This window comes from Mesitornis unicolor, unplaced genomic scaffold, assembly GCF_000695765.1.
Source record: "Mesitornis unicolor isolate BGI_N332 unplaced genomic scaffold, ASM69576v1 scaffold51687, whole genome shotgun sequence".
NCBI lineage: Eukaryota > Metazoa > Chordata > Aves > Mesitornithiformes > Mesitornithidae > Mesitornis > Mesitornis unicolor.
The window spans coordinates 17,224-42,843 of record NW_010199421.1 but is presented as its reverse complement, the minus strand read 5'-3'; the positions used below and the strand labels follow the sequence as shown (position 1 = coordinate 42,843).

Sequence of the window (25,620 nt, the reverse complement as noted above, 5' to 3'; positions counted from 1 at the left end):
ATAATAATAATAATAATAATAATAATTTGGAAAAGCAGCTGATCATTGAGAAAGAACACAGCTGTTGCTAAATGATATGAAGTAACACGGTGTCTGGGCTCGTATCTGCGCGCTTTGCTCGCTCAGCTGTAGGCTCCTTGATGGTACCCGCTACAGCTCACTGCGGCATGTGGAGGTGGATGTACAATTTTGGAAGCAGAGCTTAAATTCCAACTGATAAGCATGCTGTTGCATTAAAACATTAACTTTGGCATTTCGTAACAGTGCATTTAAAGTAATGAAATTAAGAATCACCTAAATAAAAATAACCAGGTGTGGAAATCAGCAGCCTATCAACGATTTCTCACGTATGCGTTTATATGGTGCTCCCCACCACGATTACCACAGGAAGATTCAAATGCCATTACAGAAAGTGCAGGAGTACCCAAGGAGATGTAGGACTCAAGTCAGCCTTTAGTTGAGAAGATGTGATGCCGACTGGGTCCCTTCATCCAGGCAAACCTCTAACACAGATACCAGATTCTGTCCTCCAAGAAAGCGGACAGAGAAAAGTTTGTCTACCACAGAGGCGCATCGCTCTCCAGGACTCAATTTAGCTGCTCTGAAAATAACCGCAGACTAAGCAAGCAAATTTGCTAACCTCAATGACTTGGCTCATCATCTTGGACACCTCCAGTGGAGGTGATGAGCCTGGATCCCTCGGGCATCTGCAGAGTGGCTGGACCAGCCAGGAAAACTTCAGCCTTCGGAACAAACAAGGAGTGAACTCTCCTCTTAATCGCCCTACCATGGCAACCTGGTGAAGCCAAAGCCAGTTTTGGTTGGGTTAAGTCTATTTAAGGCTGCTTGCAATAAATATTTCTCCATCAAGTTGCAATCATTGATACCTCATGAAACTTCACCAGATGAAAGTCTGAAATGCAGGGAACGAAAAGCAGCCATCAAAGAGGTGAGGTGCTCCCCGGCCATCCCAAAACCCAAGTCAGGCCGACGTGGCGTAAAAACGTGGGAGAAATGCACGGTAACATTTAAAACAACGCTTTCAAATCCATCTGAAGTTTTCTGGGCTGGTTGAGAGCCACTTTGAAGACAGAGACTGCTGGCAGTATAAACTCCCCAGCCACTGCAAGCTGTTGAGTTATGCAGAGGAACATGCACGACGCAGTGTAAGTGTGCTGGGATACACACCTAGACCGGTCTCAACGCATGCTCAGTAAGCGGTTAGTAAATGCTTCTCAAGTGGTTACGACCAAAAGCTGGTTTCCTCTAGGTATGCACTATATAAGACATCTTTGATCTGCCACAGCAGTGACCCACGCCTCAGCCATTCTCCAAGTGTCTATCATCTGTTCTGCAATATTTTTTTCAGTCTTTTAAACAGCTCAGGAACTGCAAAGTTGGTTTTGCCCACACTTGGCGAGCAGATCCCTGTCTTGGCACCTACAAAAGGCCAACCTCGCACTGTGCTGTTGCAAATCCCTCGTGCAGCTCCACAACAACTATTGGGTGCTGCACCAGCCACAACACAGCTTCGGAGGTCACCCAGAGGGCTTGGCCAACCCAGAAAGACACCGATGATCCAGCAACGCTGCCCTCCATGTCCTCTAAAGCACCCGCTCTGTTACTCAGAGGTGTCCTGTTCTACAGCACGACAGCGTGCCAGCCACTCCTCCCAAGGACTCCTTCAACAGGATTTTCTTGATAAAACACTGATGTGCAGCTAGGTGTCACATTAAAGCCTGTTTCTTGACGTGGTGCTTTCAAATACTCATTTTAGCCTCAAATTGCCCCTTCCTCTGTCTTTAAAAGAGGAAGATATGCAGAAGATCAAAGGTGAAACAGTTACTACTATTTGTGCGTACCAAACACAGTTTAATGAGTGCTACCATCAAACCTGGTAAAAATAAAACCTAATCCTCAGAAAATATAAAACTCAGTGGCTACTACAGTTAAGACAATTTCCAGAGCATTCCTTAAATACAAATTCAGTTAAATACCAAAATAAGACCCTTGCCCCCACCTTTTAGCATTGAAAATGTGTTTTGTTTCTGAAGCATCTCTGTGTCCCCAACTCCTTCACATGTAATATTTCCCTGCCCAGTGTCCAATCCAATGCCCCGCGGAAGAGGGAGTGAGTGCCACCAGGGATAAGGGTGTTCCTGTTTCTCCCCCTCTGCTGCCCTACGCTTCTCAGGGCTGATGTGCAGGATTTCCCAGGGCTGCTACAGCAGGAGACAGACGGGAGCGCTAAACCCCTTGTGCCACAAAAGCTTTAAAGATATTGAAATAACCGCCCTCCCACCCCCTGGTCCGAGATCTTGGAGAAGTCCAGCGTTAGGACTTCACGCAGCACTTGGACCCTCTGCGCTTGCTGGGAGCAACATTTGGAGAGGGAACAGGTAAGAAAGCAAGAGCTCAGAGCTGAATCTTCCTGCCACAAAGTCCCACTCCATTCTCTTTCCACAAGTTTGCTTTGGCTTTTTTATTTTCTTTCATTTAATTTGTTTTCCTCCTTACAAGCGGCTTTGAGCACACTTACCATCTGGGACTTCATCCGGCCGCTTCCTTTTCTCATAAATAACTATGATGACAACGAGGATAACGATTTCTGCCAAGATCCCCAAAAAGGGCCAGAGGGGAGCCAAGTGGCTGCGGACACGGAGGATGGTTGTGACCGAGACGGAGCCGACCTGGTTGGTTGCGTTGCACTGGTACTCGCCAGGATCCTCGTTTATCTGTAGGTTCATGATGCTGAGCTCAGTGTAGTTGTCTTTATTTGAAATAAAGAATCTTCCGGAGGAGTTGTTGATGTCCTAATAAAAGGAGAAAGGTGGAAGAGGAAAAGAGCAAGAGCTTTAGTAAGTTCTGGTGCCTTTTCATAGCTCTGTCATGGAAACTGGTGGAGATCTGAGGGATTCTTACAAAGCTGCCAGTTTCTCAACACACCAGAAAAGCCCACCACCAGCTGTGGTGATGTTCTGCATCTCTCACTAAAGCAAATTGTGCTTCAAAGCAAGAACAAAAAAAGCCAGCTTGGCTGACAAACTGTATTTTTAGCCTACTTTTAACAGCATCAGCCATGAAACACCAGTGGTTGGGACCACGTAAGCTACCATGTTCTCAAGCTTTTCCTTCAAGAGAACGGTTACGCTCCATTCATCAGTTTACAGCACGAAGATGAAACAGGCAGACCTACACAGAAGAGAGAAGTCACAGGAGAGAGGATGTATGGCCCAGAGGGGACAAAACAATTTCAGTGTAGAGGGAGAAAAAGCAGCACCAGTTAACATTATTCTACACTGCATTAGACAGCATTTTCTAACTATGTAAGGTATGGCAGTCCTAACAAAATTTTGCCTTTGCTAAGTTTTTAAAAATCTGCTCAGACTTGTGTTTAGGGCAGCCTAAGCTACTGACCTCAGGAATATTTACAGAAGCTGGAATCTGAGGCACTGTATTCTTTCTACATTTGAAAAGGAGATTTCCAGCGTAGCTTATGTTTCAAGAATTAAAAAGGGCCAAAAACTTGGACAAAGGATGAATGTTTGATCTTCCTGAAAGTTAATCCGAGGTGAATTTATTGAATAACTTTACCAGAAAGACAGGGTGAAGGGAAAACTGCACAGCACCACAGGACTGATGACTCACAGCACTTGTTAAGCCACTCGCACAGCACTGGTCCTTAAAAATGTAAGCTTGTACTTAGTGAGCAATCAACCCATACTATTATTTGCTTGACATTTTTTTCTTCATCTGTCAGTCAAATTGCTACCTCTCTGGCAGATGACACAGCAGTGTCAAAACAGGTGGGCTGAGGATTTAGCCACTTCCAGCTTCTCTTCTGCTATTCCAACTGCTGGCCAAGTTATTTTGCTTGCTAGATCTGCTGTCACATGGAAAAACTACAATGACTGAAACACTTAAGGTTATCGCTGCCACATTCTCAGATTAAATCTGGTGAGCTCAACCTGTGAAACTGGAAATTAGTTTGAGTAATTTATAACCAAACCTTTTGAAATCACATTTCATAGCTCACATTTTGCAATTTGTAGCAGACACCCTGAACATCACATCTTTCTGGACAGTTCATAGCTTTGCCCAGCAGCAATGCAATGAGGAAATCTGTTCACACAACATCATAAATATCCATTTTATACTCGCTACTGCTGAAAAATTTCAGCTTCACTCATTAACTTACCAGACTTTTGAGGAACAGCATTTCGAGGTGTTACAAAGCACCCTCAACAATACACCTCTAAGACCAAGGGGTTTGTTTCCTTCCTTACTAGGGGGTTTGGCAGGTTAACGCATGCCTGATATCCCAGTTCTCTCACCTCGAACACTCCATTGACCTTCTTGCGCCACACCCATTCAGGATGCGGGAAGCCCACAGACTTGCAGTACATGAGTGCCTCCTGCCCCTCGTTTTTATTTTCACTTCGCTTGTGGCCGGTGATGTCAGGAGTAGCTACAAAACAAACCCAAAAACCTCTGTTTACAAGCTGCTCATGAAGGAGTGTTGTATCTGATTTTCAGTTCAGATTCCAAGTGACAAGTGCCCTGGAAGCCGCTGCCTTTCCCACATTGAGCCCATCTCACGGAAGGAAAATTGCAATTTCCATGTCTCCCCAAGCAGCATCTCAACATCAAACTTGGAGTTGTCTACCACAAGCCTGTAAAATGAAGATGGCCCAGCCATTCCCCCATGCAGAAAGCTGAGAGACATCCACATCTTCCTCCCCACCACACAGCAGTGGCTCTGCAGTATGTTCAGCTTTGAAACGGAGCCTGGTTACAAGTTGCCCATCGCGTCAGGACTATGAGCTGGTATTGTCTTGACATGAATTTCTGAAAGCTGAATCAAGGTATTCTTCTTTGGGCCGCAAACACGCTGCGACTGGTTACACCTCACAGCAACACTCCTCCTGGGTACCGCTGGAGTCAAAAATCCCTCCAGCAGAGACCCTTTCATTCAGCCTATACACAAACATATGCTCTAACGAGGGCTGCAGGTGAAGATGGGCAACTGCAAGCCAAACACAGCCCTGAATATTGTCAGGGCATTTTCTGAACTAATCTCTCTATAAATAACCTGTTCGCCACGTTTGTCGCAGCAGCCCGTGGCAGCCTAATGCCTCACGAGAGATTACAATGGATCAATGGGCTGCCCGAGCTGAACCTTCGCTTAAGCAGATGGCTTTGGTGCTGTAGTGACCACCTTTAAAGCCCATTCGCTTTCAAGCTCGCTAATTATGCCACACGTGGCCTGCTGTGTGATCGCGGGACACTGATCTGTTAATCCGGTCAGAGTCCAAGCCGGGCGCTCCAGGAAAAGACCCCCAGGAACTGGAATTTATTGTAAGGAGAGTTTCTTTTACCACTAGCAACCCCTACAGACAGATACAGAAAGGGAGCGCAGGTTTGAGACAGCTTTTCTGCAGCTGCAGGCTAAAAGAATTAAGCAAGTTTCACAGTTGCCATCAGCTGCAGCAAACAAAAACAAGCAAAACATCTCTTGCAACAGGACAACACCAGCTGAACCTGGTCTGTCCAAAAGTTACATCACAGCTCTTCGGGAAAACATTCGGCAAGTTTAAGTGCTAGAGGAATTCACATGTGTCAAATACAAGGGCTTTTCAAGAAAGCATTCCACGCAAGATTCTTTTCAGAGAGTAACGAAGCCAATCAACATTGTTAGAGGCAGAACTCAAATAGGCTCTGAAAAACGGAAGAATCATAGCTGCAAGAACACATAAGCTACAGCATTCCTTGGTATGTAATACACCAGGAGAGGCTGAGCAACCCAGGCTTTTCCCAGAACAATAAGTTCAAACAATTTCCAACATGTACGAGAGCTTTCTCCGACTCAGCAACAGCCAGAGCTGTCAGTGTGCTGAAGCCTGACAGATCTGCTGCACTGGATGCTGCTGCAGAGGATGCAGAGGCCAGGTCCTCAGCAGAGATACTGCCCACTAGAGATCACAACTAACACCAGGACTTCTGGTAAAGCCCTTAAGGAAGTGACACCATTTAAAGACACTTTAGTATGTTATGCATGTTCTCTTTTGCCCCTCCAGTTTCTAAGTGAATATCTTTTCAGCAGGGAAGTGAAAAGAGCTCATTGCCTGAGTGGATACTTACAGATTTTGATTCATTACTTCCCTCACCTTCTTCCTTAAGGATGACACAATCACAGTATTTTTCTTAGGTAAAGAATGGCCTTGCTAACAATACTCAATTTACTTAATTGTATGTAGCAAGACCACTGGACGAAACTAGACAAAGGCCAAATAATTGCAAGGTGATGCTAACCATAACCATGATATATCAAGAACGAGGCACTAGGGGGTTTATTCATTTTTAAGAATAATGGCACCTAAAACGTATCTTTACACATGAAACATGGAAATACTTTGAGAGACATAAGACAAAGATGTCTTTGAAAGAAGACATCAGATCACAACAATCCTCTGGCCTTGTACAAAAAGCAGCTGCCAGGTATAGAAAACGAAGCAAGTTGGAAAGCAAAGAACATCCCATACTTGCTCAGTGATCACGTGCTACCTGTACCAGGGGCAATAACACTTGTTGAAAATTAAGTTTTCAAGCTGGAGGTCTCCAAGCAGAAAATAAATCAGCTTTAGGGCTGAGCGTGCTGCATTACATCTTCAGGATCCTTATCACCAGCAGGCACCTGCAGCATCCTTTCAAACCACTGCCTGCAGCCTCAAAAAGGCATGTAGTATTTATTCCAAAATAGGGTGGCTCTTCAACAAGAGGCGAATTTCATCTTGTGATATGCTGAAAGGCATCAGCTCCTCCTTGCTAAGCTTGGAGAGTTCTCTCTCGGGCAGGAGCTAGGCAAGACTTCCCTGGGGTTTTTGCTTCCTTGAGGCCCACAGGCAAAGATCACATCTGACCTGATGAAAATGAAAGGCCAGCAGAAGCCAAGCACAAGAGACAGACTCAAGGTGACGAGGCAACGGTCCCAAAACTAGCACTGAGAAGCCGTCAAAAGTGACTGCAAATTACCTCCATTAGGAAAAGAAGAAATAGGATTCACCAGCTTAAAGCTGAAGCCCCACACAGTCTCCATCTGCCAGCACTTTGGTTTTTCACTGCCATCCACCAGCAGCCAGCGAGCCCGTGCAGGTCCTTGCAGGTGGAGAATGCACCGCAAGGCAGCACCCTGCAGCTGGCCCACTTTTTCTCTAAGGTTCCCAATAGATAGAAGAAAAACTTTCTAGGACACCTCAACTTCTGCTGCAGGGTGACCTAGCGTTCTCCTACAGCCAAGAGAGAATTGTATTTCTTTAAGAAGAGGACATCTTTGCTGGGTTATCCCAGTGAGAGCATAAGTGACAGGAATATATTCTGCTCTTGCTTTGCTGGGCACAGCGAGGTAGCAGCCATTTCCAGCTCTGTGAGGAGAGGGACTATTTCTGTACATGGTCTGAGGGGAGCACCAAAAATAAAGTATTAATATTTCAGGGCATCTGAAGCTGGCCAGGTTCAAGCGATGGCTGAGACACTAATCCAGTGCTTATTCCACCAAACTGTTTGGCTAATTTTGCATTCTGCTGTACAAGCCACAATTAAAATATCCCTGCAATTGACCTCAATCACAGATTTAGCAACAGGGAGATGTTTTCCTGTGAAGCTTTTCAAGTCAAGATTTTTCTCACTCCATTCTGCTCCAGTGCCCGTAACAGATAAAGCACAGAATGAAGCAGGTTTGGTTCAGGAAGGATTTAAATTTCACTGCAGCTTTTAAGCAGCGCAGTCCACATCTCTGTTCAGACAGAGCTGGCTGTAGAGACATGGGCTCGCCTTTGTCAGCTCCTACATCAGTGAGACCGAGATAACGCTCCTGATAAAAGAAAGCAAGGTTTTTGTTCTTACACTGAAACAGGAAAACTAAATACTGAATGTTTCTTTGAAACAGGTTGTGAAGCAGCAGAAAAGAGGCAGGGCTAGTTTAAATTAACTGCTACTAAAAAAAAGTCCAATAAACACAGATTTCAGATTTAAACATTCTTGACAGAAGAGTAAACTCCTGATAAGCATCATTCTTTTGATAGTTCTAAACGGCATCACAACAAAGAGGTTTTGTGCCAGAGTAAACATTGGGCCTTTGTGCTTTGAGTACCCAATGCACTGTGCAGCAAGTGCTTTCTGAATGGGGTGGTTTGAACACAGCCCTGAAAAGAGGGTTGGTTTTTTGTTACAGGCATGCAGTGTCATTTCTTGACACATAGAAGGTACTCAGCCCTTAATTTCCAGGTATTTTCAAGAAGTTTTACTAGTATTGCTGAAAAGGAGGGGAGAACTAAAATACATAACACCTCCAAACCATGTCCCACTTAACAAAACCTCTTCAGGTTTTCCCATTAAATGACAAAATTAAAGCAAGGACAAAAGCACCTAAAAATATTCTTGCATGTAGAAACTATTACGTCTTACGGGTGACCTAGTAAAAGGGCTCTGGAAGATTTCTTTTTCTGCACTATAATTCTACTCCATGTCTAACTTCATAGCCTGGGTGGAGAGCTCAGAAACAAAAGGTGCTGTGGAAAGGGAGAACGTGACGCGCATTTTCCGTGTAACACTTCGGACCACTCTGAGATGAGCTGTGTGCTAAAAAAACACCACAATTAATGCAGAAATTGGGCACAGTGTTGTGAAAACTGCTGCAGAGGTTTCTTGAGAGAGGCAGGACTCAAGAAATCAAGATCTTCCAAGGCTGCTGAAAGAACCACGTGTTTTCCAGTACGCTGCTTAGAAGTGAACATACATAGCACATCCTTCTTGATGCCTGCATTATTTCTGGACACAGAGGGAACCGTCAGTATGTTCTTCCCCATCCAGGGCTCACTGCTGCTGCCCTGCACCAGACGATGGATGGGGGTGTATCAGAAGATAAAAGAACAAATTTGTTTTCTTCTCTTCCTCTCAAGATCTTGGTAAGAGCAGAAAGATTGCAGAGGCAGAATTCTTCAGAGTTGGATGGTTTTGAGTTTTTGGGGTTTGTTTTTTTTCCTCTCCTTTTAAATCTTTCCAGCATCACTGCAGGTATTTCCACCATGTGGCAACAGAGCAATTTCAAAAGCCTATTTCCAGACAGGGAGAGACAGCACGTCGTACCTTGGCTGGTGCCTGGCAGGATCATCGTCACAACTCCTGCTGACAAGAACCACATCACACAGTACGGGCTGGTCACCCGCGATGCTCTCAGCCAGCTGACTCCACTGCGAAAGCCAAGAGTGGGAGAAGATCTCTATTTCAAGACAGAATTTTCTCAATATCAGCATTTTTGTTGCTTTAGGCTTCGAGCTGCACTCGCACAATGCCCCTAACAGCTCTGAGATAATTTGAGCAAGAATAACCCCATGTCTTCACCAGATACTTCATCCAAAAGCCGATTGTGTGAAGGAAACCAGACTCACGCCATTCCTGGAAATTCCCGGAGACAGACATTAAACCCCCAGTACTTTCACGTGCTGTAATACCAGTCAGGTTTTTTACCAAGAAAATCTGCTTTAAATGTCCAAGCACACCTACCAATTCTATCAGTTTCTGCATTCCTTTATCTTCTTACGCAGCACACGTGGAGATTGAGGAAGAAAAGAGGAGACATTACACAAAAGGCCCTGGTGTATCCTGGATTACATCTGCTGCGAGGCATTTGTTCAAGTTGTTCGCAAGCTGTCAGAGAGTCGCTATTTTGGGGCCACAAGCACTTTCTTATTTGGAACTATCTTTTCTATGTGCATCAGCAGTTCAGCATTGCAACACAGTTACAACAACCAGCAATTAAATTTGTGTAAAACTGCTCGTCCACAAATACCGTGACAGGCCACACATGCAGGTAAGCGTTAAATTACAGCCTCTGCATGGTCAAAAAAGAGTTATGCATCACTGATGCATTACATACGCCTTGATTAACAACTAGGTAACATCTCCACACTTGAAGTGGTATCAAAATTGGTTTGCTTTGAGAACTAGGAGCGCTTTGGCAGAACACGTACAATATTTACAACAACCCCTAGGACTTCTCTCTGTCAAGGAGGAATTTGAAGCCCATCAGCCACTCTTGTGATGCTGCAAGGAGGAGCTGGAGAACAGGGAGATCCCAAGCTCTGGAACTGCAACTGCTGAGCAAGGCGCAGCTGTAAAACCTCCCAGAAATGGTGCTGGAGTCATTCACTTTTAACTCATTTGTCTTTAAACAGAAATTCCCTGTGAAAAGTTGTTAGTAGGATTAATTATTATTCTCTCTCTGCCCTCTGTGCCAGTACTTCGATCAGCTATACTGGCTTTTCTTCATAAAATGTTAAGTCCTACATTCTTGTAAACCTCTGTGCCAAGTGTTCTTGCTGTCCTCACCGAGCAGCAGAGAAGCCCCTAAGCCAAACATTTCTAAAAGCTCCTTTGAGAGATTTTATGAAGCCAGAAAAGGTTTTAATCTAACACTGAAGTTAAATTTCCTGTCTCTGGAAGCGGTTTGTCACCCAAAGCAGACGAGAGAAGGCAGAAAGGACTTAAGATCTTAATTAAGATAATATCAGAAGATTTAGAAATTAGAACGTAAGAGCAGAATGCAAAAAAAATCCCCCCAAAAGAGAAGAAAACCCTACACCTACGTACCTTGAACACCCAGCAGACAAGCTTACCAGAAGTACAACGTAAGTTTGAAGTCAACTTGCTGTAAGCAAAGCAATGAGAATTTTTAGAGGTGCAGTCAGATTTTTAACCAATAATGCTCCATTTCTGATATGTTCCTATGCCGTACACCTCTGAGCTTGGCCAACAGCTGTACTTGGCACTGGTGAGGCCACACCTCGAGTGCTGTGTTCAGTTCTGGGCCCCTCACTATAAGAAGGATGTTGAGATTCTGGAGCGTGTTCAGAGAAGAGCCACAAGGATGGGGAGGGCTCTGGAGAACAAGCCTGATGAGGAGCGGCTGAGGGAACTGGGCTTGTTTAGCCTGGAGAAGAGAAGGCTGAGGGGAGACCTCATCACCACCTACAACTGCCTCAAGGGAGGTTGTGGAGAGGTGGGTGCTGGTCTCTTCTCCCAGGTGATGGGGGATAGAACAAGGGGAAACGGCACCAAGCTGTGCCAAGGGAGGTTCAGGTTAGAGATAAGGAGGAAGTTCTTTACTGAGAGGGTCGTCAGAAGCTGGAACAGGCTGCCCAGGGAGGTGGTGGAGTCACCATCCCTGGATGTATTTAAAGAGCGGGTAGACGAGGTACTTAGGGATATGGTTTAGTGGGTAGACAGGAACGGTTGGACATGGTGATCTCAGAGGTCTTTTCCAACCGAGCGATTTTGTGATTCTGTGTAACAGGAGCTTGTGGTGCATTCGCATAGCACACATATTTTAGATTTCCTTTTTCCTTGCAGAGCTAGATTTGGTGAAACACTGGGTGTATTTTGATGGGTTGTTTTAGGCAAGTTCATTGAAAAAAACTTCTCAGATTGACAAAGGAAATCTGTAAGGCTGTCTTGGTACAATATTGGTCAGAATACGATAAATAAGCGGATGGTAAATAATGCTAACTTAGATTTCAAACAAGTTTACAGCACACTGTCATAAAACAAACATCAGTATAATCCCAGACACACACAGGCTGGTTGCAAGACTTTTACAACACATTTTTGCATGATCTCATTTATCTTTGACTGATAAAGCCACCACAGTGCATCAATTCCAGCTTAGTGCAGCACAGAGGGGGCAAACCACGGCTACTGCAGAACAGTGGGCCAGTAATTTCCAGAGTTATTCAACCAATCAACTGTATTGTGCCAGCAGTTTACCACTGTATATAACACCATCAGCTCTGTGTTCCTTCTGTTTTGTACAGCTGAAACACTGTTCTTTTGTTCAACAACTACAATAAAATTCAGTGCGAACAGCACATTTGCATTTTCCAGCCACAATTTTAGGGTCTTAAAGATATCAGAAGAGCACCAACACACACAAAACAGGCAGAAAAAATGGTGCATAAAAGTAGGAAATGCCAGTCTGGTACAGGGCACCTGTCCAAACCAGAACCCAAGCTATCTCAGCAGCTGATACAGCCTCTGCAGACAGAGCCTACAATTACACCAGCTCCAGGCTGCCACACGGGAGATGCCGGTTCTTACTTTTTTCCCCCACATTCAGAACAGAAACTCAAAGTACATCGAATACGTTCAGGTGGCCTCTTTTACTGTGAAACAGAAAGCTGTCTTTGCATAAGCACAGATCTATTCTATAGCAATCTTCATCCCACGAGACATGCTCTCTCGCGACAGCCAGATTTACCAAACGAGTGCAGAAGTCTGTGCTAGAAGGCGTTTTAGTACCCTCTGTGCAGACCACAAGTGCAATGGTCACATTCCCATTATCTGCAAGATCCTACCCCAAAATTATAACCAGGGATCGGACACAGGCTTGATTTCATGAGGACAAGCTCTTGAGTTAGCTCTGTTGTATGGACAGTGAGTGAGATGGCAGAGGCAGGGAAAGCACTTCACTTTTGGGGAGCGGAAACAAAACACAACCAAAAAAAAGAGTACCTCTCACTTCTATAGTGGCGTTGGCTACAGGAGAGTTTGAAAACACAAACACGCACAAGTATTCCCCTGACTCTTCTGCTCTGGGCTTCAAAATCCTGCAGACAGGGAGAGAACACATGAGCCAGGTTAGGTACAGTGTTAGCAACCAAAAAAAGAGCAGGCTAGGAACTTGTTTCACACCCCCCCCATGCTTTAAACTGAATTTCACAGTTATAACTTGTTAATTCAAAGGATGTTGCACAGACATACCTACTTGAAATAAAGGATGTTCTTTGCCTAGGAAATGAGTGAGCCCTAGCCTGGAAAGCCAGTACCAATTTACCTTGAGAAGCTGCGTTTAGTTTAAAAGCAAAGGTTTAAAAGCAAAGAAGGAGCCCAACAGCTGTTAATTACACACTACAATTAGTTTGCTGCAAGTCATCATCAAGTCGCCTGCCTATTAGGCAGATATCACCTCTCACTGAGGGAGAAGAGTTAGTTGTATGTACTACCTGTATTGGAAAAACATCAGAGCACGGCCAATTGGAAAGCGACCGACTACAAATACAGGCAAAGCCGACGCTCATCTCACAAGCTGTTGTTTTTTCGTAACAGATACGAGACAGGTCCATTAACAGTTTTCTCTGGCTCAGACTGGATGTGGAAAAACTGCAAAAGCTGGGCAACTCATGAAGGAAGACACCAAACAAGATGAATTTATACTTGAGATGGTGCTAGCGTCAAGCCCACCAGCTTTTGCTGTCCTTCAAATACACATGACTTAAAAGCTCAAAGCACGTTTTCTTCAGATATTTACCTAGAAAAGACATCTTGGACTAGAGAAGCATATGATGATGTGATGCAGAATTTACATTTCGACACACCACAGAATAAGGTCAAGTTCTCCCCGTCCCTCCCTCCCTTTACTGAAAGGCTTCTTGGCTTTATTTTATTATTATTAATTTTTAAAAAACCACATTAATAGCATGCAGATGAACAGAAACCCTGATGAAGAGCACTGTAATGAAACAGTTTAATTACACATGGAAACTGCTTAGCCACATGGAAAAAGCTGCCCAGCTTAACACAATACTTTGACTCAAGTCTTCGCTGTATTTACAGCGTTTGTTTTCCAGAGTCACCAGTGAAAGTCTAAAGTTAGTCATAAAATTAATACGTCTTGCAGATAAGCAATAATTATAACCACTTTCCAGAGTTAAAGATTATCTCAGTGACAGAAGGAACAACCATTCAGCACCAACATCAAAGCAGTAACTGTAGGCTGGTAAAGCATCCCTAGGAAGTGTGCAGTAACCCCAGCCACAAGTGCCTGCCTGGCAAAGGTGCAGTCCTCATCCAGCCTGAACAGGACAACTCCACCCACTTCCATTATTAGGCTCTCCTAAGACTCCTCTACTAGAATATTATTACCATAAGTCACTAAAGCAAGTGTAAATTGATACAGCTGCAAAGTTTCATAGACAGAGAAGCACCTGAAACAAGTTTGTTTAGCCAACACCTTCCTTCTGTGCTGTGGTTTTAGGAAAATCTTCGCTTTTTGTAGATGCAGACTTTTCAGTAGATGCAAAAAACACCATTTTCTTCAATTTATCTCAGTAACCTGCTATCCGACTCTGAATTAACTGGTAAGGAATCCAGAAAGATGTCACCACCCTAAACTATGAAGGCAGACAAGGGACAGGCTACCAGAATCGAGCACAGGGCTGCCAGAACCACTTCCAAGCAATACCTGCTTGTAGAAGAACACACCACAAATAACCCTTGCCTATTTTTAATTAAAATGGTGAGCTAAAAAGCTATACTTAACTCTGAGCTTTCTGACTATACATTGCTGCCTTCCAGCAAGGGCAGCTACTTCAAGTTGGAATGAAGATTTAGGAAAGATGTGTCTGATTTCCAGTGTTGCACAAAGCAAGACTTTTAAGGTAAGTAGTAACTATAAATTCTGAAGCTTTTCTGAATGATAAACAAAACTGAACTTCAATGAAATAACTCCATTTCCAAGCAAAACAACACATTTTAATGACTGAAACACCAAGAACCTGAAACATTTTTTTTTTTACTTTTAAGCAAAATAAGTACATGGGAAAAAAAAAAGCATCAAATTTTCCTTAATTCTCAAGCTGTCCTGTGACTGCAGCATGCTCTGCCAACCCTTCATGCCCTCGAAAACAAGTGACTGTCTTAACCATCTGCCCACTTTACTTCTTCCTTCTTTCTCCGTGAAGTTAAAACTGAAAGCAAGTTTAATTCTTCCTTTACAGAGGAATTTGGAAGGAGAAACTCACCCTAGCCAGGGGCAGATAACAGAAAAGTCAGCCCCAGTACTTGGTTTCCTGAAAAATAATGATGTGTGATTTTGAGTAATCACACTCAAAATGTGATCTTGATGCTCCGTATCTTTTGTAGCACTCAAGCTGGTGCTTTTGGACAAGACTGCTCATCAAGTTAATTGCTAGATAAGAAAGCAGAGCCTTTAAAACTCAGCCCCAGTGTTAAACACTGTACTGAGGGAGTAGCAGGATGTAATTATGGAACTAAACGAGACTATTTTTTTTAACTGCAAAATTGAGCAGCTACTGCAAAATGAGCTACAGTGGAAAACAAAAGGAAAAACTTGAACATATATTTATTGGAATCAAAACTTCCATAATCCTGTGGATGAACAGATGCTTTGCTAAAGCAATGAAAACCTCGAGTATTGCTCAATCCTGTGTCAGTAAGCAGCATTCGTGTTGTACAGAGCTCACAGTACTCGGCTGGATGAAAACGAGTTGAGTGTGCAGGCAGATTTCCTTCCTTTAATGCAGAGACAAAGCAAGGTAAACCAGATGTAGTACAATATAGCAGGCCTTGACAAGAAATAAGCACCTCTCTTTGCTACCCATGCTGGCTTCAAAACCAAATCTTTAATCAAGGTTTGATGTCATTTCACTGTAGTGGTGTGTTAACTCATCAGTAACAACTCTGAGAACGCAGTTGTTCATCTTCCAAGGGCAGAAAATTACTAAACCAGCTGATTTCAGCAGTGATTTATGTGCTGCATTTCCCTGCATATTAAAATGCCCAGCTGCAGGTCCTTCTTTATGCAGAGCAAGATGTAGACTGCACAATTATACTCAGAGGAAAACAAAGCTAGGCTGTGTCTGTACCTGTGTCCACACATCATCCGTACTCTAGAGAGGAACTTAATGAGTTTAGATTGAAAAGTGAAGTTCACAGTGAGATTTTGTTGACATTACATTTACATGAGGCAGTTGGGACAGCTACAGACTGCAATTTTTCCAGAATCGTTCTTCTAATGCTATTCACAGAGGTATTTTTTGTGGAGTCTCTAATGCAGATCACCCCAATTTGACTGCTGTGGAGCTGAAGCAGGGATCGTGGATTTCCAACACCCCATTGCCTGTTCCACAGCCATGGGACTGCCAGGTTTGATATTCTCCAGAAGATTATTCTGAAGAGACTTACTTGTATTCTGTAGTGTTTGAAGATTTTCTAGTGCCAGGAATCTCCTCTCCGTTCTTCACCCAGTAGCTGGCAGAAAGGGGGCTGGGACTCGTGGTGAGGTTACACTGCAATGTGACGGCCGGACCATACAGATGAATGACTACATCCTCGCTGGCGTTGATCCTGGGCTCTGAAACAAAGGATGCGTTAAATAGAAACAAATCTTCACTGGCAATCGTGCCACGCTAGTCTAAAGTTCAAAGGGGACATCGGGAAGGGAAAAAGACTACACAAGGAATGTCACTGCACTAATTCAGGAGACATCGAGAAAGTCACAGTAAAACAGCTGACCACTAGTGAAGGCAACACCTTACGGATCAGCACTCCTACATGGAAAAAAGAATGATTTATTTTAGATTGCATATTGTAATGTTTCACATCACTACAGATTTCTGTGTAACACCACCAATCATTTTGTACACGTTACTGACCATAAAGTGGGAAAACGCATCTTATGGCACTATACATAAGAGAGCAGCTGGTCCTTCAGAAGCAACTTCTTTCTGGTTACAACTTGGTTCCTACACTTCGAGGTTTAAAACAAATCCATTTTCTATACAGAATAATTATTATGAATGCTATTTCTGGACTTGCCCCTGCAAAAGGCTAGCATCTATGTAAGGAAGGTACCTTGCACACACAAGATATGTCAAATAACACCACCTTTTCTGATGTCTGAAACTTGAGCAAACACTCAGGGTGAATAAGGCACAAATCTGAGGAGGAATGGCTGAAAGCAGCCCTTAATGCTTAACAATAAAAAGTAAGAACACACATGATGTTAAAATTAGAGCTGGGAACTATTTTGTTTCTAAAGGAACCCTAAACATAAACGTTTAAGAAGGAACAACAAAAGAGAGCCCTGTTGCATAAACGGACCACAAGAGTCAGACTTTGCTGGCTGCATAAGGAATTGCACCCAGGCTGTTTCACATTACAATCTTACCTGGTAACACAAAATTCTCATCTTTTGAAAGGGAGAGCCTTTCAGAAATGATAAAACTAGTATGAAGGCACTGCCCTTACATTTGATAACCAGGTGTACTCAGGATCATGCAGAAGGCTATCAGTCTCCAATAAATAAAGCTGATGAATTTTGGATTGGTCAGAGACAAGTTTCTTTCCACACTTGGAAAAAAGACCTTTCTATGGAAGGTCTTGTGGCCCACAGCTGGTTTCAAGCATTTTACAAGAAAAGCCTTCAACATAAGGTGACAGGAAGTTTCAGGATTCTTGCTATTAGCCTTCCCAAAGTGTCTAGCTGTAGTACCACGCTCCTGCAGCGCCAAGCTCTCCAAATGCCTCCTTCGCATTCTGGTCGGCAGCAAAGGGCGAGAGGGTGAGGAAGTCGGGCAGTAACAAGCGGCTTCGTGACTTTTGCAAGTCAGCAAAGGTTCTTTAATTCTGTAATTTTTGTTATGCCTTGTGGTGACATGTTTGGAATACACATTGAGTCATGCCCATGCAGTCTTTTGGATATTCAATCTGCAAAGCACTTGGAACACAAGTTATGAAACAGAACAAGTGGAAAATACCAGGTTTTTTTCTTTCAACACATACAACATTCATTTATCCAATAGTACAGTACTTAAATTATTGCCCAGAGCAGCAGGGAGGAAAAAAAATATCTACCTACCAACAACCTGATAAAGCCATTCAACTCCTGAATATCTGTCTAGTGACTTCTTCCATAGGCTGGCTACACAGCTGCTTTTCACAGCTATTTAAAACCAGGACCATCACTGAACTGCAGAAGAACTGGCAGGTACTGCAGTAACGGAGGGGTTTTTGACACTTCTCACCGACGCTTTGCTATTATCACACATTTTCAACTGTATTTCTGCCTCATTGTTCCATGCTGGGCATTTTAACCATGCAAGGATCTGTTTGGATCCTGTGGGGCACAAAACCGTTTTGCTAATTACTGGACTGCCCTGTATGCTTATCCATCAAAACAATGCCTGTGTGCGTTCTGAGAAAAACACTAACAGAGCTCTGGAAATATTTTCAGCAACGTGTTTGAAAGAATACTTCAGTGTCTGAACTTTTATCTAGAGAAAAACTTTTGCTAGAATGCAGTGATCATACTGAGTTTTTTTTTAAACATTTTTCTTTGACGATGAAAGCAGCATCTTCAAGTCTGCAGCCTGCAAAATAAGGACTTCATTTTCCTTTAGGAGGAGGATGCTGATGCCGTCTGTGCTGTGCTGAGATGCAACCCAAAGCCATGATCAGCCTGCAGCCATCCTGGAAACAGAGAGCTGCCGTGCTGCCATCAGAAAGCACCACACGAACACCAGCAACCGGAAGAAGTCACCAAAAATCCAAATCTAGTCCCTACAGAAACCTGAAAGTTAAAGACTTCATCCAGACAGTGGCAGTCCTCTAGCTTTCATGTTCTGTTGATCATGGACTCTTCAGCCTCTAGAACATGAAAGTAATAAAAGAACCAACTGCAGCTCCAATGACTGCTCTGATAATTCACACCTATTCTTACTTACATCTTCACTAAGCTGTGATGCCCAAAAAGATATTTACAGCTATCTCAAGTCTGCTTTGCTGGAGCCTTTTGTGTGTGACCTGCAACTCTTTAAGTTTTAGGTTAGGAAGATTAAAGGCAACTGCCGTCTCATTTACATCTTTTACCTGTATTTATATCACATTCCTTTTTTTTTTTTCCTTTAAATAAACAAATTAATTGGGCAATCCTAGCCTGATTTAATTCTAGAAGACAAATGGAGTACTACTGGGACAGGGACATCCAAAGGATGTCCACCTGAAAGAGCAAGATGCTGAAGAGTCTCTTTCACATACCACTCAAATTGCCCACATTACGTAGGATCAGGATTTTAAATTTAAAAAAATATATCCATAACTGAAGTTCTTTTTGCAAGCTAGGAATGAGACAGACTGGTTCTTGGGTGCTAACTTAAAAATCAAGTTGCACTTGATCTCTTTGCATTCACATTTTGGTGTTTGAGACAAGCTGTGATTTAAAGGACAGTGAAAGGAGGTTGTGCTCTTTTGATGCATTTGATGCTCCCTTTCAGCGATGCTGATGTCAAATAAGGCCAGCAGCAAAATAACCCCCATCAGCTGGAAACTCCAACACTGTTTAGTCAGAAAACGCTCATTTCAAAGACAAGTTGTGTTCAGGCACACAACACAGCAGCTGAGACATTTTGGGCAGCTTCAGATGAGATGGTCCCCATCTTCTGCTTCCCCCTCATCTCCGTTTCCAGCATCGCCACGCAGGGGTTTGATGTCCACGCGGTCTGTTTCCCAAGCAGTAGCTGGTCAGATCTCTTAACATACCCAACATTACAGAGTAAAAGCATTCAAGTGTTTGGTTCGACATTTCCGCCCCCCATGAATAAAACACAAAAGCAGAATTATCCTGGGCACAAGGCACTTGGCAATGAAGTCACGATACACGCTCCAGAATTAGTAGCACCAGATGCAACAAGGCGATGTTAACTGAGGAGGAAGACGAAAGGTTAAACTTCAATCCCCGGAGCAGGTTAGTATTAATATCAATGGTCTAAGAGAGGAAAAACCCACTTTCCATATGGAGACATCTTCACATAGTTCACTCCCAAATGGTGACTTCGCATATGAAAAGGATTTTCACCCTCAGTAGGTTACTAAAACTGACTGGACACAAAGAGAAGAGCACAGGACCACCACAGACTTACCACATCCAAAAAAAACCTAAAGCTCTTAACAGGGGCAAGGGGGATTTCCAGGAGACATTACTTCCTAGAAGACAAATTTTTAACTTTGTCTTTAATGAGTCCTAAAATTACAGGGCTTTTGATGTTGTAGATCACGCAAGCAATCTGCCCATCTGAGTCCTCCGAGACCTCAAAAGATGTAGGACGTATCAAGCATTAGGACTGAAAGCCGAGCAGGTTTGAGCTGAACAACCCAATGCCACTTAAATTTTGAAGTCAATCAGCATCATTGGGTTCACAGTCTATTTTTCCACATATATCAATGTTGTTTCCATTTCCTTGGTCTCTGATCCAGCAGAGGACACCGCAGCACCATTCGGTCGCATTCTGCAGACCAGCAGCCAGAGACATGTGCATTTTAGGAAGACTTCTTTTCTTTTTTTAATATATCCCAAAACATAACTGAGACATAATTACAAAGGTTGATATTTTTGTAGTCGAGGTGGTACATAACAGGTCTATTTATGCACCGAGCACAACAGACCTGTACTCTACTGTCTGCCACCTCGGGACATTGAAAAACCACAGAGAAAGCAAGTTCTCCTGTACCTCCACGCTGCAGGCTCACGTTGCAGATTTATGTCGCCCTGCCTGTAACTCGTGATGCATTTGCTTCATCTCAGCAAAGTTAAGAAGTGCAAGAGTTTTGCATTTCACACAAAATGAAATGGGGTTCTTCTCTACCAGCTAAAAAGATAACACACTTCAAACCTCAGCTGGGGATGCTTTAAAAGTGAGCTGAACGCAGTCCTGCAACAATAGACAGCAGAAAGCAATTCTGGATCAACCCAGCTTTTGAAAGCTTTGCTGCTGCCAAAAGTTGCATTCTCAGATGAAAGTCATTTAGCTAAACTTATTAGTTCAATGCTGGGGGAGGATATTCCCCCCCTCCTCCTTTCATAGGCTGGATTAAGAATAGCTGCATCAGTTCAGTGCTGCTGCATCAAAAAACTCACTAGGAAGATGCTGCTGTTCAGAGAGGAAAAGGAACACCACGACTTCATGGAAAAATCTAAACATCAAAGGTCACATGTAACTGAAAGGATCGTACAGAAGCAGATATGCAACCAACACCACGTGAGAAAGCATTCAGAGAAAATCCAAGCGAACAGGAGAAATAAAACAGTTAGACCTGGGAAGAACACAGAAATCAAATATAAAGGCACTCATGGAAAAGGCAGCACTAGGGGTGGCTGGAAACCTACTACAAAACTAAAGGGGGTAGGGAAGAAACACAAATTCAAGACCAGGTTTGTTTTCACACAGCAGCTATAAAACGGATCCATAGATTTATTTATTTCCCTTCATCCTCCCCCCCCCCAAGTCCTTTGATCCTAAGGAGAAGACACAGACAGCAAACAACACCAGTATTACAGGCAGAGGAGCGGTCTGGGGTTCAAAACAGCAGGAGGAGGTAGCAGAGGGGTTTTTATCAGGAGAACGGGGGGTGAGGGTCACTAGACTGCCTCTAGATACTACAGTACCACTACTGTAGGGTGCCGGACTCACTCTGAAGGACGCTTATAGTAGCCTGGGCTCGAATCCACGTTATGGAGGGATTTTGCCTCAAGTCATTCCTCCTGGGATCGTTGCTGGCCCTGCACTCGTAAGTCCCAGAGTCTTCCAAGGTAAGGCGGGTTATTCTCAGCACACTCACCCCATTCGCCCCGTAGGCAGTGTTAATGGTGACACGGCGCTTCCGAGCGCCATCCCACAGCTGTTTGAAAGACTCAGCCCGGTTGACTTCAGCATACCACCACTGGATCTCTGGAGTGGGGTTCCCAACCACATCACAGTACAGTTCAAAGGCGTCCCCCGTGAGTTTAGTTTCTGACATGGGCGACTTGACAAACCCAGCTAGAGGGAGGGGCAGCAGAAACGCAGTGACAGAGCAGCAGAAAACAACAGATCTTATCAAGAACAAAGCAATGAGGTGCAGAAAACACAGAGTTAGATAAGACATTAGCATCTACAATAACACAACTTTCATCAAAAAAGCACAGCACAGGGGTCAGTAGTTTGAGAGCAGCGCGCTCCCACTCGGGGTATTCACAGGAGGCACCAAGCACTTATCCTCAGCCAGAAGGTACCTCCCCCAGAGCAGACTGATGGGTTTTTCAAGCCTTTTTCAGTTGAGTGGACCCTGTAATTGGCAAGTGTTAAGTGTTTGTGGCCAGATGTCTTCTCCCTAAGGAGTTTTCTTGCTTTATATGACCTGCCTACAAGGGGTGAAAGGCAAAACCCTAACCCTCTGCCCTATGCAGTTCACAATGGTGAACTCTGCTTTGAACTTTTCTTCCATCTATTTTGGACTTCGGAGGCAGGGAATTCCCCAAGGCACAAGTGACCTACTTTCCTGAAGCAGCTGGATCACCCCACAGCTCCAGGAGTCTTGCAACCTTCTAAGGTAAAGGGAATTTTGGTGGTATATACACACACAGGCCAAGCATTTTATTAGTTAGGAAACACACAGCATTGAAGGTACTTCAACAAACCACACGGTGTTTGCCTTCTGAAACGAGATGCTGTGCTGACATTCGTGATCAGCCCAAAATATCCTTATTACGGCACAAAATCCTTCAATACTTACCAGCTTCAGAGCTGGGTTAAGAGCACAGACATACTAAGTTGTCCTTCAATCCTATTTTCCAAGGTATCTATTGAAAACAGCACTGCCTCAAAGCTTGTCTCCTCCCCCCACCAGGCCCCCCCAAAAACTAAAAGATTAGAATACAGCTGGCCAGACAGATTATGCAGCAAAACCCGTCATATTGCTGTGCTCCCTGGACAGCAGGACTTCTCATCAGCCAGCAGAGCTGGAATGCCACACAGCTGAGAGAAACTCGGACTGTTTCATCCCTCTCTCCTTAAATTCACTGCTTATTTTGAGGAAGAAGATTGAAAGACCGTTCATCACATTTTAGAAAACAGAAAGGTAGACTTAAAGCTCTGGTAAAATTTCTGATGCGTGCTCATGAAACAGTACTCCCTCTCAGTCCATATCTCTTTACCACACTCTGCTAGTCACTAACTCGTGAAACAAAGAGTTTTACACTGAAAGACTGTGCTATGGATGCACCTCTAGAGGATCGTTTGGGCAAGAAAACAAAACCAAGAGGCCACCGTTGTTGTTCGCAGAGGTTACCAAGGATTGCACTGTGCTCACACCGCTGCTTGAGGTGCCACAGGAGGAGCAGGTCATGATCTTGCTCTGCTGCCCATTTCAAGGGATGCCAAGCGAGGAAGACTTTGTATTCCCATACAGCCATAAATCAAACATATGTGCTATGAAAGAATACTGTAAATCCTCTTATTAAAAGGAGTGTCAAGTCATTTGACTAAAGCAAGCTGTCAAAAAAGCTTATTTTGAATCTGATTCTGCACTCGCTAAGCTGTTAAAAGTACTGTCACTTTTGCACAAAGCCTAAAAATAATTTTAAAACATTTAACTGGACAACTGCATCAAAAGGTCTCTCTAGTAACTATTCTGGCTATTAACTGGTTTTAAGCTTTAAACCCTACATTTCTATCAGTTTCAAATTGTTCTTGAGAAACAATGCCTCATCGCACGATAAATTTCAATGCCGCACTATCTTGATCTGAGTAACCGTGTCATCAGCACGGATAACTCCGTAAGGATGGAAAAGGGAAAAAACCAACCTGCAAACTGGGTTTGGTATCCTCCCTGCCCCACTAAAAGTGCTTTTTTAAAAAAAGGTACTCCAGGTTAAAACAAAATCCTGGAAGGACAAATGGAAGTGGAGGCAGCAGAAAAGCCTCCATACACTAATTAATAAAAACTTGGCATTAGAAAGGACTAGCAGCACTATTAAAAACTCCACACAGCAGTCTCGGGTTAATGTTTAGCATTTTCATTCGTTCAGAAACAGCAAAGGCAAGACATCAAACAGCATCAGTAAGTTGATGCCTCCAGCTACTGTATATCTGCCAGAGGGCCATTTCCGATTAAGACACCTAGCCAGAAGCTGCGAAAAGAACTGAAATCTGCCAGGACCAGACAGACACGTTTAAAAAGAAAAGAATTTTTAAAATGAAGAAAAGAAATTAAGAAAAAAAAAGACTAAACATTACAGATAATGCTCCCTGTAACACAACAGGAGTCTGGAAACTGAAGCACTCCTGCCTTTTGGCAATTGTCAGCGATTTCCATAATTGTTCAAAAGCAAACAGAAAATGACACTGTACAGATTTCACTGCTTACATAAGAGGCTTTCGGAGCCCAACAGCTTCCTTACTTGGTCTTCTCTAAGCACAGCACTCACTGCTTTGCTATTACCATGTTCTGCACAATTCTAGAGACAGGAGCATCAAAAACCCAAATATAGATCAAAATACAAACAGATCGAGCCAAGAGGTCAAGGTTTCTTAAAGTGATTACACCAAATCTGTTTAAAACTGAAAACCTGCCCTTATTAGTAATTTATATCCTGCTTATTTCCAAAGTGTAAACCGTAGGAGGCATTGGTTGTAAGGATGATCTGACACGGATGAAGTGCCAGCCCCGTACAGAAGAGCAGAGCAAAACCGCAGCCAACATTCAAAAGCTTGCAAAGGTCAGGGCTCCTGGGAGGGCAGAGGAAGGAGGCAATAACTCATAGATCACAGCGCAAGATCATATGGACCCATGGGAAAGGAGCAGAACAGCCCAAATCTCAAGGGAATCCTCAATGTCAAATAGGAATAAGCAGCTTCAAGTGCTTACAAGAAAATATTCCTATAAAGTTTTGGTACTGGAAATTTTCGCTCTGTCGGAAGCCGTATTTATTTCATTAGTAATAAATCAGTTATTCTGTTACACTGTTTTCATTAAAAGGTGTTTGCAGGGAAGGGTTATTTGGGTTTGGATATTTTTCAAGATATTGTTACTGTGCATTAAAAAAATAGAAAATAATCTGTTAAATATACCTCAAAAGGTCTTCACAAATTCTCATTGAAGTACATGATAACGTAGCTATTCAAGTATGCTATGATGTTTCCAACATTTTTTTTTAAATTAGTCTTAATTGATGGTTCTCTGCCTGAAGGACAGAACTAAGAACAAGTGGCAATAACATTACATCACTTCTGAAGTGATGCTTCGTTACTGAAGATTTGATCTCCCCCACCAATTACAAAAATAAAGGTGAAGAAAGCAATGGACTAATGCTCCAAAATCAAACAAAACATAGAACTCTGCCAGGGATGAATGAAATCCAGTGTGCAGCAGGGCTCTTCACGTTTGCAAAGTCTCTGTTACAACTGGTACTGCAGTGAAGCACCACTAAATCCAGCTTAAGGAAAAAATGCATTTCTGAAAGACAGGTGCACTTGAACTGGGAGTAGGGGAGAAGCTAAGAGCTATTCAAAAGGGCAGCCAAAAATTTCCATACACAGTAAGAGAAACAAGTACAGCAGACTCCTAGAGCCAGAAAGCTGGAAAAGCTCCATATTAAACAAACAGTCCAGAAGAGAGTGGACAAGAAGCCTAAAGATGGAGAGGTGAAATGATTGTAAAAAGCTTAGCTTTACCCCTCCCGAGCAAAGAGTTTTCATTAACGAGGCTTTGTCAATGTAAAGACATCTTTTCAGGTTAATTTTCCTTCTGCCAGTATTTATTAGCTACCTGGATTAAATATCCAGGATTCAATATCGCCCACAATTAGAAATTTATACATATTAGAAGTGCATGGAAACATCTCTCTGTACTTTTGACCAGTTTCTGAAGCCTGTAGAGCACTTTGTGTTCCACCTCAGCTGGAGCTCAAACGGAAAAGAGACACAAAAGACCATTTTTGAATCACACACAGAATCA

At 43.3% G+C, this 25,620-nt stretch overlaps 1 protein-coding gene across 1 annotated transcript; it reads right to left on the bottom strand.

Annotated features, from left to right (window-relative positions):
* Nucleotides 1-2,466: 2,466 nt before the first annotated feature.
* NPTN (neuroplastin) lies at nt 2,467-21,718 on the bottom strand (the record flags this gene model as incomplete). The annotated part of the gene is made up of 5 exons (XM_010189433.1): nt 2,467-2,813; nt 4,335-4,468; nt 12,565-12,659; nt 16,036-16,204; nt 21,318-21,718. Coding segments are annotated over 5 exons (1,099 nt in total), but the record flags the coding sequence as incomplete, so codon positions are not given.
* Between the last annotated feature and the right edge of the window lie 3,902 nt (nt 21,719-25,620).